This window comes from Eschrichtius robustus, chromosome 17 (assembly GCF_028021215.1).
Source record: "Eschrichtius robustus isolate mEscRob2 chromosome 17, mEscRob2.pri, whole genome shotgun sequence".
NCBI classification, from domain to species: domain Eukaryota; kingdom Metazoa; phylum Chordata; class Mammalia; order Artiodactyla; family Eschrichtiidae; genus Eschrichtius; species Eschrichtius robustus.
In genome coordinates, this window is record NC_090840.1 from 20984110 (window position 1) to 21005232 (window position 21123).

Consider the following 21123-nt stretch of genomic DNA (forward strand, 5'->3'; position numbering starts at 1 on the left):
TGTACGCACACAACCTAAAAATGGCTTGACACTAAAGTCGTATTTGGCAAGCAGCTTGTCTCTGGTATAATTAGCCACTTTAACATTCTAGAGATTGAAAAAATAAACAAATACAATTTAAGAATTTGGGCAGCTTGACTTAGTTAATGTGTCATAATGCCCTGATGGTCCAAGACAAGTCCTGGTAGGTGTTTTAGTCATTCAGGTCAGGGGTTCACACACTAGCATCATATATTTAGATGATTGATCATTTCTAATGTTTGCTTGTCCTGGGGAGACGACAGTGCACAGTTGATAATTTTTGAATGGTACACATTATAGCACGTACCTCTAGGACAAAGTTTATAGGTTCCATTGTGTTCTAGCTGTAAAAACAGAAAGCGTTCTGCAGGCATTTACTCAGATCTAAATCATTTTAACCAGGGAAAATCGACTTTTGGGTTAAAATATGCATTTTATAACTGTCCATAAAATTCTTTTCCTTCACTGTAAAGAAGAAAGGAAATCCATAGCTTTAACAATGTTAAAATACAAAAAACATATGAGCTGGTGTATGCCACCTGGTTGTACTGTCAATAACAAAACAAAACTTTCTAAGAGGGAAGTTTATAAAGAATCTTAAAATTTGCCTGATTGGAAGAATAAATTGAAGAAGCCCAATCATATCCTAAAGTACCTTTATTAAACCTGAAAGGCTTTACTAATGTAGATTTTCTAAAATATAGTTCGTAGTACTTTTCCCCCATACATTTAGGAATAAAGCAATTCATACTTAAAATTTCCTGAGCCCACTAATGAATGGAGAGTGAGTCATATCCTTTGGTTTAATAGATACAAGCCAGGAGTGTGTATGCAGACACACACACACACCCCTACCCTTTTTCCATGTTAATGTCTCTCTTTCCTCTTCAGATGTGTTTATAGGGGTAGCCTGTGTGGTGTTCCTCTGTAGACTAAATTTCTTTCATTTTCTAAAAAGTGGCCAACACGATCGCAACAGGAAAGAGCAGGTAGGGTGGTAAGACAACTGGAAACTATCAAAGGGCTAAATCCTAGAAACTTCCTTATAGTTCTTCAGTTCAACCAGCTCATTTTAAAATATGGCACACTGAATTCTGGAGAAGTCAACGTTGAGTCAGCCAACAAGGTAGGAACATGTCAGGACAAGAAGTCAGCTGTCCCAGCTCTAGGACCAATGGTCACTCAACTATATTGGCTGCTCAGAAAAGGGTTTGTTCTGTGAATGAATACAAATGTGGTAGAAATGGGTAAGAGAAGAAAAGGAAAATGTGCAAAGGTAATCCAACAGTGATGTTGTCTCCTCTGAGAGAGTGAGTTCCCTGTTACTGAAAGGAGACCAGTAGACTCTGGATGGCCTATTACCATTGTGACTGGAAGCCTGTTTTTGTGTTAAGAGGTTAGACTAGGTACTTTGAATGGTCAAGATGAGTCTACGATTCATGAAAGTACTAATGATCTCAGTGACTTAAAATGTATTCTTAATAACGATGAACACAGTGTGAAGAAGAAAGAGGTTTCTATTTTGTGGAAGGAAAGTAAAGACAAAGCTGTGGTGTTTTAGAGGCAGCATAGTGTAGAGAAAGAATGACCCTTAGTTTAAAACCAGACATTCTTTTGATTCTGTTTACTTTGGATTCCTTTTTCCTTTTAAATGAGTTTGTTTAACTTAAGTCTTAGATATTTGAAAATCTACTCCAATTTTTGACAACTCAATGACCAATAGAAATCTTATTAGATCTATAAGACACTTGGGTTAAATTCTTGTTATAGATGACCTTATCAAAGTTATTTAATCTTTTTGAGCTTCAGATTCCTCGTTTGTATCTCAGAGTTGCTGTAGAGCTTACCTAAGGCTAAACTGTTGTGAACATATTAAAATAAGTGAATGTGGACAGGGCCTGATATCTTTCGTTCCCCTTTTCTTTATTGTCAATAGCTGGTTTTGATATAATGCTCTACTGAAGAGTACCTGATAAAGCAAATCTACATAGGCCTTTTGAATAGAGATGCCCCTCTCCCTGACAAGGGAGGGAGATAGGAATTAGTCAAGGGGGATGCCTAAGAGGTAGGACCAAAGGGTAGTCTCCTTCTTCTCATGTTTTCTCATTGACGGATACCTAGATGACATCTAGCTGGATACGCCTCCACCTCACTATTTGCTACTCCATCATCACAAGTTGCTTCAGTTTTGAGGGGTTTCTAGATGATTTTAATGCATTTCTGGGATCTTTTTATAAGAAGCAAATTAGAACAGAAACAGTTTTAAAATAATCCAGACCTTAGTCTATCCATAGGAACTCAAGATTCCAGACTGTCCATTATATACAATAATAGAAGAGACCACAAAGCTTATTTCAGCATTGAAGCTGATCCTACCTGTTTGAAAGCCTTTGACTTAGAGGTTTTCCCCAAACTGGATTAGATGTCATAGCAATACCTTTTTATATACTTGATGTTATGATATTTTGATATGCCATGAAAGAAGAATAAATACTGTTTACATGGCACCCTGCTGACCAAAGTTTATACCAACCTAGAGAAAAGATCCAGTTACTAATAACCCAGTAATATTATAGAACCCTTAAATTTTCTTGTGGGAATTTTATAGCCAAGTTATGAGTCTCCTCTTGGCTTATCTCATGGAGGATATCACAGTCCTTTATCTTTCCATAGGAATGCATTATTCAGAGGAGGACGACCCAGGTTCAAAGGTGATAAGATTCACGATAAGGGCTAATAAATTTATAAACACAATTTTTCGATCCTCTAAACTAAAATCTATTTCTCTTATGGTTTTTCTTTTTGATTTTTAAATCCATAATAATTTCCCATTGTGTTACATGTAAGATACACACTTAAAATTATTCTTTATATTTTTATGGAAAATATAAGTGTATTTTGGATAGTAATTTCCCAGATTTGAGTTTGATTTTTGCTTGACATTTATAATATATATTTAGTTCACAATCTTTGCTCAAGTTTTTCTTAAAAATAAAAGTGTGTGCCTTGCCTACGTACTGGTCATTTATAAGTGGCCCTGGACTTAACCGTTCATTTGAAGCACATTTATTTAAGGCTAAGCATTTATTGAATACTGATAGGGTAGGATACATTTCATTGGAAGAAAATAATTAGCATCTTAGCATTTTTCATGATGCTTGTTTAAGTTTCTCCTCAAATAAATTTCAGTCTCCATGAGGGCAGCACCCATGTCTGTTTAATCCCTGTATTCACAGTGATGGACAATATTGGCAAATCCTTGGTAAATATCCTCAATAAATACATGAATACATGAAAAAATATGATTGTTAATTACAAACATAAATAGAACACTTCAGTTTACTATACTACTGGAATCTGCCTCTCCTCTTGAAATCTGGGTATTGAAAAAAAATGCGACCTTAAAAACACCTGGGTCTGTCTTGGAAGATTCCGTAGGGAAAACTATCTTCCAGCACAATCTAAATGGGTTTTTGTATTAGAACCATAGCTTGTTGCAGTCGGAAGGGATATAGCACAATCCCCTGGTTTAACCCATAAGGAAACTGAAGCTCAGAGAAATTTCCGGGAAATATCACACAACTACAGGGCACAGCCAATGAGAATCGTGTGTGTGTATGTGTGAGTGTGTGTGTGTGTATGTGTGTGTGTGTCTCCTTCAGCAAATCATTTAACATTTTTCAACTTAGTTGGTTGAGCTCCTCCCATATCCAAAGATTCTATAATATTAATATGAGAATAATTTCTGTTATGCTGGAGATTTTTTCATTTGTGGAATTTTTCCAAGCAAAGGACGATTTTCAGTTGGTACAATTTCTATGATGACCGTAGAGCCAGCTGACTGCTCTGGGATTGTAAAGCTAAACTGCTCGAGATAGAACAAGAATTGCCTGAAAGGTGAAAACTTGCAGGAAAAATGGGGCGGGCCACTTAGTTCTTGAAATGAAACAGGGTGCAGATTAGGAATCATTGTGGTTTGCCAGAAGTTGCTGGTCATAGAAGCCTGTTTAAGTGCTCACTGTCAACAAGGAAGTCATGGGCAGCACTTAAAGTGGCTCACCTCTGATTTATTCATAAACCTCACACGAGCACTTGGCTTTGTTCTTGCTCTAGTAAGGGGGACTGATGCCAATAAGCACAGGAATAAAGAGCTCCTTGCATGGTCCAGTAGTGAATAGCACTTTACCTCAAAGCCTGACCTCCTTTCCCGAGGTCTGTTATGCTACAGTCGACTCTGATTGGCTGAGCGTTCTCAGATGAATTGACAGAAGAGGTTATAACAGTTATCTACTCTGTAAACTCCATAGTATAACAAGAACTGTGTAACTGGAACTTGGGTTCTAACTTAACCTAAAGGTTGCGGCATTCATGCTAAATGGAAAAGTTTCCCTTTCCCCTCTTTTTAAAGCTTGAAGAGTTTCACATTTAATAATGGTCAGAAAAAGATTGCTCCTTTCTGATTGAAGAAGACAATGACCTCGGAGGGAAATGGGTTTTGACAATCCCTTTTTCCATTAAAATGAATTTAGAGAGATTTAGTAACGTAGGGAATTAAGGGTTCGAGAGTAAAATCCGTCCTACACGGGGGTGGGGGTGGGGGTGTGTAGAAACAAAGAAATGGGCTTGCAGATTGATTAGCCGTGTTTATCTGAGAAGCTTTATTTGTGCCACTTCACAGATTATGCTCTGCTCCAGCCGCCCCTCTGGAGGGGAAGGGGCCTTTAAGAGACAGTCAGATGGCTGGTTTGCTGGGGCAGAGGTTGAGTCGAGTTACTTAAATCCCCAGAGCAACATTTAGTTAATGCTAGTCTTTTTTTTTTTTTCCCTTCCCCGATCCTGTCCACTCTGGCTTCCCTTTTCTCCTTTTGATGAAGTTGGTCTCTTACTCCTTAAAGTGCATATATTTACACAAAAATTTCCTCAAATTTTCACAACACATTAACCCAGAAGAGCCATATTAGGAGATGGTGATGAGAGTTAATGATATATCTTTAGATAAAGCCATCCTCCCGTGCAATCACATCAGAGTCATCAGCTCATTTGTCATGGCTGAAGTGAAAATGTCAGGACCAATGAGTGTATGAGTGCTGAAGGGGGCGAAAGGGCTTTTGGAGAAAGATATTTTTGTGCTGGGAGTCGGCCATGGCTTAGATTTAGCTCCAGGGAAATATTGGGATTAGCCAACACTGTGTACAAATCCTTAGCATAACAGAATTAGTTGGGAAAATGGAGAGGTGGGGGTCATGAGGATGGGCACATTTCTGGAGACATGCTCTAGGCTGCAGGCCAGAAACTATGGTAAAGAATGAGACGATTTGTTAAAAGTATTTTAAGGCATGTGTTGTATGCAGTCTCATTGATTCCGGGAAGATTGAAGTCGTAGATTTGAAGGGCATCAAGGGAAGACCTGCCATAATGTACACTAAACATGTATACATGGCTTTTGTTTTAAATTTAGCTGTATTAAAAGAATTTTGACCCTAACATCTAAACATGTTTCAGGGAGGTAGTATTCGAGCACACAAAGATAATATTCAGGCATAAAGCACTTTTGACAGTACCTTTAGAGTGGAAGTTAATACTTAATTTAAATAACAGTAATTATGCTGGAATACTTGTTGCATTGTTGGGTTTACACAAAACCCAGAAGCTAAACTTTCTTTACACAGACTTCACTCTGAAACTTTAATTGAAAAGTAACTGATTTTCTTTAGCTCCAGAAGTTCTTATCTTTGAGAGACCAGTACTAGCAGATTTATTTCATTTTGGATCCAGTGAACTGTTCTCTTCCAGATAATGTACCCATACAGCCTCTGCTTGTTTAATTCTATTGATTTACAGTGTTAAAGTGAAATAATCTGATACCTGTTTCCTGCCCTTTGAGTATTTGTCGTCAAAGAGGCTGATTCGTTTTTTTTTTCCCCCAGCTCTTTAGCAGTTTTAAATGTATAATTATCATTGCATGTCATTTGATAGCTGCACTAATTGCTGCCAACTATTGTCTGTTTGCACTTAATGCTGAAACCTGATCAACATCCTGCTTTGGTTGATGTTTGGTGGTAAACTTTAATTAACTCTTATTGCATTGAAGAAGAGTTCAGGCTTGGTGCTAACTAATCATTTACCTTCATTATGTCCTGACAGCTCCACTTGTTCTTGGTCCTAATAGATACACCAGTCAGTAAATAAACCTGCAAACCTTATGCCTTGTAGTTGCTCCACACTGATATTTTGCTACTTAAAGTATAAGATAATTGGGCCCAGATAATTAGTTAGTTAGTTTAGTATCTCTAGTTCTGCAGACACTAATCTTAATTGCCTCTTTCATGCTGGACAATTTCATTTTAATAGAAACTGTAGATTTGAGATAACATTATTCCTTCAACATGGTTCCTATGAACATGCATCTTTTGAATCAATACAATTAACCTTGTCTCCTGTTGGAATTCTTGTCATTATTTTTCCTGAAATACTTTTCCTGTAATGATATTGAAGTTAAAGTAATCAGGTTACCAGCAGATCATGTAAAATTCAACTCAAAATTGCTGGCTGCTTGATTTTAATTTGTCTGACATCAAGTTTGTTTGAAAAGGGATAATATGTGGGTAAACTAAGGAGCTTATAATTATGGTTGACGTTTGTTTGCTTATAATGAAATTTAATTACCGTGCATACATTTAAAACACAAAAGTTAATTACTGAATTGCGCACTTCACTTAATGGACAGCAGTCAAATTAACTTTCAGGCCAAACAAACAAACAAACAAACCACACACATACACAAAAAGCAAACAAGAGGCTCTTCATAATAGAAATAAAAAAACCAACAAATCTGAGTGATCAAACATAAATTTGCCAATATTTCATCCAGAAGAAACTTTTCATTCCACCTAGGTTCTCTATGTTAGCCCTAATGTGGTTTCTAATATAAAATAATTTAAAATGTCTACATGGGATATAAAAAGAGACTTGCATTTGATAGACTAAGAGTCTTAGATAGTAAGAGGGCACTTGGTAGTGATTTAAGAAATTACGCATATAACTTTCTTCATTAAAACTATTTTGAATCGTTGGAAATCATTGCCCTGGGAATAGGATTGTTTGCTGGGATACCTGACCTGCGATTAATTTTATGAAGATAATTATGGTAGGTTTAGCCTGCAAGGAATGACATTTTTCCAAAAAAAAAAAAAAAAAAAGAATATACTTACACTACTATGCTTATGCTATATTGGTTATGAGATCATATTGTGGGACTCATGAAATACAAATAATTATTGTTTGTTTAATTAATATTTAAATGAGGAAACAATTACAATTGTTTCCTCATTTAAATATTTAGTTGTCAGTATTTCAATAATGAATTTTATATATTAATAGACAAGAAAAAAATGCATGTATATGTTAGGATATCTTGTCTTCACATTGTATATCAGAAAAATGTATGTGTGGAATGGTTTTCACTAGTCTGGTAAATCCGTTTCTGAAGCCAAATATTCTATAGTTATATTTACCTTAATGAAACCAATTAAGATGTATTTTTTAAATGTTCCTATGTGACAACTTAAAAGCATTATCAACTAAGCACTCTTAAATTGGGTGTATGCCAGAGAGATTAGTCAATTACGTTTTAAAGACTAGAAATATAAACATATAAAAAACATGGCAAATATGATTTATAAATTTTAAAAACGATTAATTTAGTACATGTTTTTTCCAAGGAAAACCAAAGGGTTCCATGTTTAAACTTTCTATTTCAAAGTTTTATTTACTTGAAATTTCAAATATAGTAGGGATTGAGGAAGAGGGGTCTGAGAAGGGAAAATGATTCTGTCCATCGCTGAGATGCTTTGTAAAATGAGGGTAATTTACACAACCTTTTAGTATTTCCAGAGAGTATATTTATATGTGTTTTAATATAACACCAGTTGATTGATTTGTAGATTAATATTTATTTAGGGAAAAAAATTAAAAGGATCATAGAGTCATTTAACTCTAATCCTACTTTGCATAGATGAGACAAAGGGAAGATGATTAATACTTAAGTATGGCTGGGTAATGGCATCCAGAGGTACCTTTTTCTTCTATAAAGAAAGCAGAAAAAAAAAAAAAAAAGGTCCGTATATTCTCACAGTATTGGCAAACAACAGCTTTCTAGTAATGCTTTAGCTGATTAGGACATCCTTACCCTTTAATGAAGCAATCACTACAAAGCCCCAATGTCAGCTGGAATACTGGCAAAACAGTATCAAAGAAAGAATCAGAGAGAGGCACTGAACATAATTACAGTTCATGTCCTTTCTCACACCAATGCAAACTATTCATTTTCAATTAGAATGAATAAGAAAATTAGAAATCAACTAGATTGGTTAAAAGGACCAAAGTTTGTTTACAGAGGATAGCTAAAGTATTAGGTCCACTTTGCTCACTGATTATGAAATTTTCCTGAAGCAAACAAATAAAATGAGTCATATAATGGTGTAATTTGGTTAAGGAGAGATTATTGATTTCTCTCCAAGGAAAGTAGCTGGAGTTTGATTAAAGTTGCGAAGAAAACTGAGTAAAATTCCTATTTCCCACAACTAATCAAATTAAGAACTATCGGACCCATTGGCAAAGAGTACTTTTCCTCTTTAGTTCTCCAACACATGTGTTTAATGACATGTAATTGTCATTTAAAGTCCATGGAGGTTTAGAGATGAGAGAGAGAATGAGGGAAAATGAGGCTGGAAAGAGAGGGAGAGGAAGAGGAAGAAAAAACGAGAGGCAGAAGCATCGATTATAAGGGTCCTGTTTATGAGAAGGAAATAAATCTGCACTGAATAGCTAATTTAGGTTTTAATGAGAAAAATGAGAGGAAAACAGGGGAAAATGACTTCATTGACTTACACACTCCTGTTTGTCTTTGTCAACTTTCCCGTTTTAAAAATGTGCTTGGTTTAGGTGCTTACTATATTTGGTTACATCCTTCTATTCAAACTTAATTACCTTCTCCCCTTTGTCGTGACATGGGTGGAAAGTTTTTGCCGTGTCAGGAGAGGTCGTCACACATTCTTTTGCAGCTCTGTTCATTAATTCCTTCTTGCAGAAGCATTTTCTCTCGTGCTGGGAAGGTAGAAGGGTGTAACAGAAGACCCCTGAAACATCAGCAGGAAGCTCTAAGCTGGTTAATGCAGTATAATTGTCTGGACATAGACTGGTCTTTGTTTGTGTGGTTCACTCCGAATCAGCGGTAATTAACTCCAGAGTGTTTCCAGATTGCCAGCAAAGAAAAATTACAGCTTTTCTGTTTTAAATTGTAAAGCTCACAAACATTACCTATGCAGATTGCTTTTACTTTGATATATTTCTATCCTGCAAGAAGAAAAAAGCTTATTTGCCCCGCCCCCATCTCGAAAAATGTGCTTTTGTTAAGTTACGTAATTTAGTGTCTATTGGAACATAATGGTTCCTTAATAGTTTGGTTTGAAATCTTTTTACTCAATATTTTCAATCCTTTGACATCCTTGTATTTGCCTTCCTTATTGCTAACGTTTTTAATACTGCAATGGGGAAGATGTTATGCAATCTTTAATGGAATACTAAACATATACTAAAATAAGCAAATTGCAGAGAAAGCTGAGTAAAGAAAACCACCAGCAACCAACTTAAAAGACTGAGCTCAAATATGTATTCTGACGTAACCGGTGCTTCTACACAGGTACTTTACCTGTGTTTTGATATACATCAAAAGCCAGATTTCACTACCCTCTCGTCTTGGTCAGCACACCACACCCTTCTAAAAGCTTCTGTACAGTAGTTTGTAATTATGAATTCCAGCATGGGTAAAAATGAGGTAGCAGTGTGAGCTAATACAGCCTAGGACACAAAAGATCTGTCAGCAAATGATGCAAAAAAAAAAGTCCAGCCAAAAATCTTTTTTTTTTTTTCTTTCTTCTGAATTTAACAATAAGGAATTTAAGCTTCAATGTGGCTTTAGCAACCGAAGAAAAGAAGCTCTTGGTGTCTGCATAATACCACTTTGATGGATTTTTTTCATCAATTCTCTGTACGTGGCAACAAATAAACAAGTATAATTATACTTGTGAAGGTCTATTCATTGCTTTGTCAGGATTAGATATATGTGCCGTTTTCACACTGCGCCTCTCTTTTGTCTTTGCCTAACTCACTATGACATATTGATAGAGGATTTGGGATGGGGAAAAGGCCACAGCAGAGACAGTGATGACCTTTTGGAAACTTGATATAATTCAAGGATTTTTATTTATTTTCTCTATATATACATACATATATATATATATATATATATATATATATATATATATATATATATATATATATATATATTAGGATTTCTAACTTGTTACCAAATTCCCTTGTAAGTAGACAACTTTTAACCCGTTTAAAATGGAATTACGACTCAAAGTATTATGAGATGGCTAAAGAGCAGATGAGAATAAAAACACTAGGCAAAGGGGCACAGTGGTCTTCTTTCCCAGCACTTAGCAGAGTGGCTAACCTAGCATTCCTTTCCCATTATTCTGTCCTCTTGATCAGATCACGTTCTTTTTAATCATTTCACAAACACTGTCTCACTGTGCTACAGAGGAGGGCTGGGACAATCTCAATTAAAAAACAGAGGTAAAACTGGCCTGATTTTGGGTTCTAATGGGAACTCTGCTTTCTGAATGCAAAGGAATTCTTCTGTTGTTCAGAAAGCACCCCCTTTCATTAGCCAGCCTCCTGGTAGGTGGGTTTGGTCATTTAGCAGAGAAGAGTTTAGGCAGCAGTGACTGCAGGACGAAAGCAAGGCAGAACAAGCAATAAAAGTTCTTTTCTGCATGTTGTCCATTAGTTCCAAAAAAGGGATTTACATGATCAAAGTCACTGATCTTGTGAATTACTGAGAATACCCAAAACTGTGTACACGTATTCCAAGCAGACCAGCAGGTATGTATTGTTCTGAATTTAGCATTAAAATTATATTAGGTTTTCTCTTTGAGATTTCTTGAGGACTTGGGTGATTTTTTTTTTTTTTTAAATAGAATGTATGGCAGTAGAGAATAGAAATTGGTGAAGACTAAATAGAAAGCAGCTTAAAGGGTGAAGCAACTTTTACAGTGAGTTTACTTGTTATGCAGTCATTTTGGAATGAATTCTGTGGTTTAAGTTAAATGGTTGTCTTTGTGGTCTTTTAACTGGGACTTATAAACTTTAGTGTAAATTTCCTAAGTGGGACACGTTGATAAAAGAAAGATCTTGTCTGACACTGGTGACAGTGAAATCACTTAGCATCATATTCAGTGTCACGGTACATACTGATCTAAATAACTTTAACTGCACAAACTAAAGCGATTCCATCCAAACATGCTGGTAAACACTGCCATGGTCATAGTCTATGGCTACAAATTTAAAAATCAGGTAAATCTATTACTAGCTCTATCAGTTCAGATAGTTTTGTTACTGTTGCTTTCGGAATTAAATGTAAATTTGATTGCAGAGAAGACTTACTATGTATTTGACTTAGTTTCTGATTAATGTGTAGCTTGTGAGAAGAACTTGATAGGCAATTTTGTGTAAAGTTATGTGGGAGTATTGTAACAAAATATATCCTACCACATTGCTTTGACCTGTGATGGACACTGTAGTATAGTTTTCATAATTTTTTTTCACATAGCAATAACGTCATTACATTTTTGAAGTTACTTCTGGTTCTGTTAAGATAAAATAAAAAGAGAGGATCTACCTCATATAGAGAAATATTGACATGAGTCCATGAATGGACTCTGCAGTATTTCATATAGAGAAATATTGCAGAGTCCATTCGGCATCTGGCCAAAATTATTAACTGCACATTACATATAACTCATTTGGGGTGCATTCAGCATGTGTGTAATAATTCTAGTAAGTGTTTCTGTAGGCTGAGAACTGTTGTAGGCGTGCCGGTAAAACAGAATTCAAATAATAAAAGTAGCTCAGAAGCTTCTTTACGAAGCTGTAAAGTGTTTGAGAACTTTCCTCACTCTTGTAATTAAGGTGAATCTTCTTCCACATATCTGCCGAAGTTATCATAGGAAAGAAAAAAAAAAACTACTTTGGGTCCTGGAACTTTACATTTTAATCTAGGATCATTAATTTAGTATTATTTACCACTTTGCTTCCACTCCAACTCTCCAGTTTCTTCCTGCCTTCCTCATATCTTTTAGTCCATTAAGGGATTCTATTTTAGACATTTTGGCTGCCTTCAGTATGTATACCTCGTACAGATTTGGTAAATGCAAAGGTAAACATTAATGTTTGTGGACTAATTAGAAAATTATTAGGTTTTCACGCTTTTGGGGATTTATCAGATTATTTCAGAGAGTTTTAAAAGCTGCATGCATGCCGTGAGGATAATTAACCTGGAGCTCCTCAATGATTAAAATTACACACTAAGCTTTGTGATGTTTGATTCGTGAGCAATTAGAATGTCATTTTAACCATCTTAGATACCAGAACGAATTTTGATTTTATTTTCAATCTATGCAGATCTCTTGATGTATTTGAAAATGATGACTTCCTCTCTGATTTAGCTAAGATGAAATTTGATTACAGTAAAGAGAGTATGAAGAAGTTATTCTTCATACTTAATATGCCAGTGACCTTCAAGGATGTCTTTCTTCTAGAAGAACTTTTGAAAAGGAATTTCTAAAATGCCTAGTAATATTGATGAGCCCAGAGTTATGTTTTCTTCTTAGCTCTCTGCCACTGTGAAGTCTACACAATAGAATGTAGGCGTGGGAGGGGCATCCAGGGTGAGTCATCGCGTGCCCATCCTCCCCAATATAATACGTAATGCAGTATAGCCAGGTCCCCAATAGAACACGAAATGCAGTATAGCCGCGTCAACCTTCCTTGTTTCAGAAATCGTCAGCGTGCGTGAAAGTGTTGATACTTTTACATTACAGAGCTTTTTGCTTTGAAGTTCTGAGTCCCTTCTGTTTTGAGATTTGAAAGAAGATGGGTTACCTGTTTCATAAAATCAAGATGGTGCCTGGGTCACAGAATGAAAACAAGCACTAAAGTTTGAGACCACTCAACTCTCGTGTATAGTGGAATCATTCTGCAAATGGAGAGATCTGCAGCGACTCAGAGAAGCTTAAGCCCCAATCAAGCTGCTGTTCCAGTAGCTGAGGTTTGTAGGTACACACACAAGTGGGCACACACATACATACTGACACACAGAAAGGGAACGCATTTTTACCAACCTATACCCAACTTTCCCCTGGTACCTTGCCGTGCTACCAGAAACTGATATGGCTTTGTAGAGTGCATCTTATTCTCAACAAAGGGAGTTTATGGCCTAAAATGCTTGTCTGGAGAAAACTAAATAAAAAGATTGAAGTATTTTCATCAGTAGTGCCTGGGTATGATTTGTTAAGCCAAGGGAGATGTTGATTGAGGCAGTGGTTGAGAGATGGGCAACTCACCAGGACTGATAACATCAAAATGGTATTTGGAATGGTGTTCATTATGTATTGCAGTGGGAAAAAAAACAAAAAAAACAAACAAACAAAAAAAAACAACGGAGTGAATACGATTGTCCCCTAGGATGGTAGGACTGGTTGCAGTAAATATTAATTTCTGTTCTGGTGCCTATTGAGGTGACTGAAGTGTGGGGAAGAATTGTGATTGGTGCTTAATCAGGGCCAGCCAGATACCTGCTGAGAGCTTTTGCACAAGGAAGATTTGTAGTAAGCTGATTTACTGGCAAAATGAAAACCAGAGAAGAGTTTGGTTCGTGCTGCCTGTGACTGTAATTATTTCTCATTTTAAGGCTCCTTTATTGTTGGTCTCCCTCCCACGCGCATCCCCCCTTCTAGTCACTGCCTGATAAAGCAAAAGGTAAATTTAAAAAATTACAAGTTATTTGTGTTGTCCTTTTATTCCCGCTGTCATTTATGAAAGCCATTTAGATTTCTATTAAAAGGGGTGTTAAAGCTTTTACGTATGTTCTATCCGTTTTCAGAAAACAGGAATGAAAAAAAAATACGGCTTACTGATACGAATTTTAGATTTGTGATGAATGCTCATAGTGATTTCAAAAACACTTTGGATGTCTAGGCATGCCTGTGATAGCTATCTACATTATTTTGCTACATTTATACAAAGTCTGTCTGTGATAGATAGGTACGCTGGTTTTAACTTTTTCCCCCTCACCTTTTTAGATAGTATGAGTTTACAGCAGCTGTAAATTAGTGATGGGCTATTAGTGAGCTGTGTCATTATTTAATAAAAATGGCTCCTCTCACCTTATTTTTTATCCAGGTCCCTGACAGGCTGGATGAAATGAGATCCCCATGTAGCAATTGCCATGGAAACCTGTGACTCCCCTCCTATCTCAAGGCAGGAAAATGGGCAGAGCACATCAAAGCTATGTGGAACGGCACAACTTGATAATGAGGTGCCAGAGAAAGTTGCAGGGATGGAGCCTGACAGGGAAAACAGCTCCACAGATGACAACCTGAAAACGGATGAGCGCAAAAGTGAAGTCTTGCTGGGTTTCAGCGTCGAGAATGCAGCTGCCACTCAGGTTACCTCAGCCAAGGAGATACCGTGCAACGAATGTGCTACTTCTTTTCCCAGTTTACAGAAATACATGGAACACCACTGCCCGAATGCCCGCCTTCCGGTCCTGAAGGATGACAACGAGAGCGAGATCAGCGAGTTAGAGGACAGTGACGTGGAAAATCTGACCGGGGAGATCGTTTACCAGCCTGATGGGTCAGCTTATATAATTGAGGACTCCAAAGAAAGTGGGCAGAATGCACAGACTGGGGCAAATAGCAAACTCTTTTCTACAGCCATGTTTCTGGACTCCCTGGCATCGGCTGGAGAGAAAAGTGATCAGCCTGCTTCTGCACCTCTGTCGTTCTACCCACAGATCATCAACACTTTTCATATCGCTTCATCCCTCGGGAAACCATTTACGGCCGATCAGGCTTTCCCAAATACCTCAGCACTAGCAGGAGTTGGTCCTGTGTTGCACAGTTTCCGTGTCTACGATCTCCGACACAAGAGAGAGAAAGACTATCTAACCAGTGATGGCTCAGCCAAAAACTCCTGTGTGTCCAAAGATGTCCCCAACAATGTGGACTTGTCCAAATTCGATGGTTGTGTTAGCGATGGGAAAAGGAAACCCGTTTTAATGTGTTTCTTGTGCAAGCTGTCTTTCGGTTATATCAGGTCATTTGTAACCCATGCTGTGCATGATCATCGGATGACCCTTAACGAGGAGGAACAGAAGCTCCTCAGTAACAAGTGCGTCTCCGCCATCATACAGGGGATCGGCAAAGACAAAGAACCTCTTATAAGCTTTCTGGAACCAAAAAAATCCACTTCTGTTTATCCCCATTTTTCTACTACGAACCTCATAGGACCCGACCCAACCTTCCGCGGTTTATGGAGCGCTTTTCATGTTGAAAATGGTGACTCTTTGCCGGCTGGCTTTGCCTTCTTGAAGGGCAGCGCGAGCAGCCCCGGCTCAGCAGAGCAGCCGCTGGGGATCACCCAAATGCCAAAGGCTGAAGTGACTCTGGGGGGGCTGTCTAGTTTAGTAGTGAGCACCCCGATTACCTCCGTCTCCCTCAGCCACGCATCGTCTGAGTCTAGCAAGACGTCAGAGAGCAAAGACCAAGAGAACAACTGTGAAAGGCCAAAAGAGAGCCACGCTTTGCACCCCAACGGGGAGTGCCCGGTCAAGAGCGAGCCCACCGAGGCGGGAGATGAGGACGAAGAGGATGCGTACTCCAATGAACTTGACGACGAGGAAGTATTAGGTGAACTCACCGATGGTATTGGTAACAAAGATTTCCCTCTCTTAAACCAAAGCATTTCTCCTTTATCATCCAGTGTGCTAAAATTCATCGAAAAGGGCCCCTCGTCCTCCTCGGCCACTGTTTCTGACGACCCAGAAAAGAAGAAGCAGGCCTCCGCCGTCAGGGCCGGGGGCGGTGTCGCCGCCGGCTACGGCCTCGGTGGCAAGGACCTGGCAGAAGCGAGTGCCAGTCAAGACGGTGCCACGGCTGCTCACCCAAGTGAGACGGCCCGGGGGGACGAAGACAGCGCGGCTGTTCCTCACCAGCACGGCTTCACCCCGAGCGCCCCCAGCACCCCGGGGCCCGGCGGGGACGGCTCACCGGGCAGTGGCATCGAGTGTCCCAAGTGCGACACGGTTTTGGGGTCCTCGAGGTCTCTTGGGGGTCATATGACTATGATGCACTCAAGGAACTCATGCAAAACCCTCAAATGTCCCAAATGTAACTGGCACTACAAATATCAGCAGACCCTGGAGGCCCACATGAAGGAGAAACACCCCGAGCCGGGCGGCTCCTGCGTTTATTGTAAGACTGGACAGCCTCACCCCAGGCTCGCCCGGGGCGAGAGTTACACATGTGGCTATAAACCCTTCCGCTGTGAGGTCTGTAACTACTCCACCACTACCAAAGGCAACCTCAGTATTCATATGCAGTCGGACAAGCACCTGAACAATGTGCAGAATCTCCAAAATGGCAACGGCGAGCAGGTGTTCGGCCACTCGGCCCCGACCTCCAACCCCAGCCTCAGTGGCTGCGGGACCCCCTCTCCGTCCAAACCCAAGCAGAAACCCACCTGGCGCTGCGAGGTGTGCGATTACGAAACCAACGTGGCCCGGAACCTGCGGATTCACATGACCAGTGAAAAGCACATGCACAACATGATGCTTCTGCAGCAAAACATGAAGCAGATCCAGCATAACCTGCACCTGGGCCTCGCCCCGGCCGAGGCAGAGCTGTATCAGTACTACCTAGCCCAGAATATAGGCCTGACCGGGATGAAGCTGGACAACCCCGGCGACCCGCAGCTGATGATCAATCCATTCCAGCTGGACCCGGCGACAGCGGCCGCTCTGGCACCGGGACTTGGTCAGTATTTACTGCTTTTCCGCACTGCTGTTAGTTTCTCATCACATTTTGATTTGGCGTGATGCACCCAGATAAAGTGGTGAGTGCCGACACATTGGGGACAGTTTACTAGAAGGGACTTTCTCTTTGAGCTCGATAATCCAACCATTTGTGCTTCACTTCAAACCTGAATTAACTTCAGAGAGGAAGGAGTTAAGGGAGCAAGGGCCGCAGAAGAGGAGTTGGCAAACTTTGTTTGCCTGTAAGAGGTTGATTAACACATACTAATTGGCATTAATTGCCTGTCATCGTTAGCTATACCTTACTAGGTTTATAGCTTCAGTTTCGGCAATTATGCACTAAAATATCAAACTTGAGCTTCCAAAGGGTATGCCATTATTTTTCATGAGATTTTTTTGAAAAATAATTTAATGTCTGTGATTGAAGATAATTAAACGAACAGTAATACCGTTACCTTACCCCAGCTATTTGGCGGTAGATTGCAGGCACGCATACAGTATTAGCCAAATCTCATCAAGCTTTTAGACAAATTGTGAAATAACAATTAGTGCTCATGTAAGTTTATCTAGGTGCTTAAATTGCAAGCACGTGACTGTTTTGTTATGGTATTGATCAACTTTCCTGCCCTGGAAAATACAAATTTCAGAATGACATCACGCCCAGGAGGAGTAATTAAAGCTATCTGATGAGGGAATTTAGAAGTTGAAAGGGATGATTGTAATTGATCCTGATTCAATCCTATTACAGCTTTTTATAGTTTAAGCTCTAGAGAAAGCACATTCCTTGTCAAGACTTTATTTTACAGGTTCCTTTGTGTGCGCTGTGTTTTCCAGTCTCTATTTTTCCTTTCAATTTTTTTTTTTTCCTGTAGTAAATAATGAGCTGCCGCCTGAAATCCGGCTTGCCAGTGGTCAGCTAATGGGTGATGACCTGTCCCTCCTTACTGCAGGAGAGCTGTCACCTTATATCAGTGACCCAGCGCTGAAGCTATTCCAGTGTGCTGTTTGCAACAAATTCACCTCTGACAGCCTGGAGGCCCTAAGCGTGCATGTGAGCAGTGAGCGCTCCCTCCCAGAAGAGGAATGGAGGGCTGTAATTGGAGATATCTACCAGTGCAAGCTCTGTAACTACAACTCTCAGCTCAAAGCCAACTTCCAGCTCCACTGCAAGACTGATAAACATATGCAGAAATATCAACTGGTGGCTCACATTAAAGAAGGGGGCAAAAGCAATGAGTGGAGGCTGAAGTGCATTGCCATTGGCAACCCCGTTCACCTAAAATGTAACGCCTGTGACTACTACACCAACAGCGTGGATAAATTACGCTTGCATACCACCCATCACAGGCACGAGGCAGCCCTGAAGCTCTACAAGGTAAGCAGTGTCATCCATTTCTCTTGGCGCAGAGTAGAGGAGGGAATTAACTGTTTTGGAGCTTGGACCACAAATCTGCAAGTTAAGGAAAAAAGAGGGGAAACAAAAAAAAAAAAGTAGAAGGGCAAGAGCCACAGTTTCTGCTTCACGTTGCTAAATGCAGAGCCTGTTGAAGTAGATGGAATCAGAAAATACATTTAAAGGATTTGCCATGTGTCCCTTTTACACGTATCTCCGTGGGATTGATCACTCTACTGGTTGCCCTGAAATAAAATCACTTTTCTGAGTGTTTCCATATATAAAATAGTACTCTTAAACCTCTTTTATTGATTGATCAAAAACAACAACATAGCAACACTCTTAGCTAAGTATTAATGGTTTCAGGGAGCAGAGGACAAAAATAGCGCTGCCTTGTGAGTGCACCATCTTTTGTTTGGTGACAAACAAGGATGATCCAAACACTATGTGTGGTTTTTGGGGTTTTTTTCCCTGCAAGCTCCTGGTGGTATTGAGTGAAAACACGCCCTCCCTTAGCATCAGTTGTCAGTCTCCTACTTAACTCTGTTGTTATTTTGCATGACTTTTCCCAGCTAGTAAAGTTTTTATCCCCCTCAGTGGGTGTGGCGCAGGTAAAAATGTTCATTGAATGGCAACTAGACTTTTAATATTACAGGGGAAAAAAAAAAAAATTATACGGATGTAATGAACACGCGCAAGGGGTGAACATCATTTGTTACATACCTTGTCTTGACTTTTTCTCAACCTAATTACTGGTTAATTTATTTTCTGCAGTTTGTTTACTGGATTGGCTTGATTGTCTTGGTTCATGTACAAATGTAACAGATTCATTTCTATGATGAATAACTTGGTAACTTATAAAAACTTCTTTTGTCCAGAGGATATGAAAATTCAGAAAATATTGCAAACCATTAGTCATCGTAACAAGCTCTAAATATGATTACAAAATCCATTTTGCAAGTGTTATCTATTGATTTATACTAGAAATCAGTGATTACTATCAGGAGTCAACCAGTGATTATAATACCTATGGCTCTTCTAATGCTCTTTCGAACTATAAACAGACCACAGAAAGAGCAGATTGTGGCTATCTCGAGCAGGGGCAAGAATTATTTATTTGGGTTGGCCTGCCACTATTTGTTTGGGCTGTTTCTTGAAGTTCAAATGCTGGATTGATGTACTGAGCATGAAAACCTGAAGTCGTGGTGTGAGAATTTGTAAGGTTGTTCCTGTAATATCGGCTCTCTGTGGATCAATAATGAAAGCATTAGATTTGGGTTATACAGTTTGAGGGGAGTACAGGCCCTGACGTAAGATGGAAAGCTTCTAAGTTGATGGTATTGAAAATATAATATAATGGATTAATTGTATTATAATTCATAGCTTTTACAGCAACAGTTGACAGACAATTCAGTTGTCAACTTTTCTTCTGCTGATACCTCAACTATTAAAACTTTTAGAATACCTAGGAGAAAAAAAAATACACATTAAGTTTGTATAAATAATAGATCTTGACCCTGGGAGCTATGTAGAATATTCATGAACTGTGTTTGTATTCACACAGCTCCTCTAACACTTTAAATTAACATGTTGTGAATAGAAGATATAAATGTACAAATTTTTCTGTTTTATTAATCTCATGTGGGAAGCTGAAGAAAGGTAGAGCGTTCCTGTTTATTTTCTCGGGAAAGGTTATTTAATCTAATTGTTTGACGATTATTTACACATGTGTATGTGTGTATTAAGTTTATCCATTCATTCCATGAGTATGGATTGACTACCCTCACTGTCTGTAGAGCAGTTTGCTAGGTGTCAGGGTTACCCTTGAAGTTCCTTTTCAGAGAGAGTTGGATATTGTCTTTGAAAGTGTAACAACCAGATGAGATAGAACTTGCTTATAAAGAGGGCCTTAAAGCAGAGAGAGCTTTAGATCCCAGAACCAAAGGCTATATGTACTCTTACCTTAAAAATGTTATGTCGTATATAAATTGACTTTTCCCCCATCTTTTTTATTTGCTTATCTCTTAAATACCCAAATGTCCTTGTGGTGTGGTGTCTAAAAATGGTCAACAAACAAATAAAAACACACTTTGAACAAACTTACCTTGAATTAAAGGAAGATGGAAGAGAGAAATATTGGAGCCATTGAAACTTGGTATTGGGCAATTGAACTATATTATTTTTGCATTAGCCTTCAAGGAGCAGTCATTCTTTCTAGAAGTCACTAGAAAAGTTCCTCCAGAGTTAGCAATGTGTTGAGGATGCTGTTTCTAAACTGATTTACAGAAACTGTGTGAGTCAGATCCAGAGGATTTTCAAGTGCAGCAATGAGGATATTAGTAAGCTTGGTCGGCTTGTGTCGGCAAAATAAAATTGCTCCATAAGTAACATTAATTGCTTTTAAATGAGACCCTAACAAATTGGCCTAGGCCTGGAAAAAAATGATGGTTTGTAATATGGTGAAAATATTAAAATTAGACTTAAAATGGTGTCTGAGCTAATGACTAGATAATAACCGCCTATATAAAATTCATTTGCATTAGGAGTTTAATTTACATCATTTTGCATCGTGAATTATTCAGACTTCAAGGGAAAGTGACAAGTAGCAGTTAAAAGACAAATACAGAGCTGGGAGAAAACAGCTCTTTTCCTCATTGACAGCATATTGATTCATAACACTCCAAATGTGGGGATGTGTCGGGGCAATTTGAATAGGCCACTTACCTCTTGCATGGTCAGCCTGAAGCAGCATTACCTCAAAGATGTG

General features: G+C 38.8%; 1 protein-coding gene across 6 annotated transcripts in view; it reads left to right on the forward strand.

The window, feature by feature from the left end:
• ZFHX4 (zinc finger homeobox 4) overlaps positions 1-21123 on the forward strand; it is a 176712-nt gene that overhangs the window by 8496 nt on the left and 147093 nt on the right. For 3 of the 6 annotated variants that reach the window (XM_068525325.1, XM_068525328.1, XM_068525326.1), the window contains exons 2-3: positions 14329-16964; positions 17836-18338. In XM_068525325.1, the coding sequence (XP_068381426.1) occupies positions 14375-16964; positions 17836-18338 (3093 nt within the window). In that variant the 5' untranslated portion in view covers positions 14329-14374. Of the gene's footprint in view, positions 1-13837; positions 13906-14328; positions 16965-17835; positions 18339-21123 lie in introns of all 6 variants that reach the window. The other 3 variants (XM_068525329.1, XM_068525330.1, XM_068525327.1) reach the window with 2 other exon arrangements.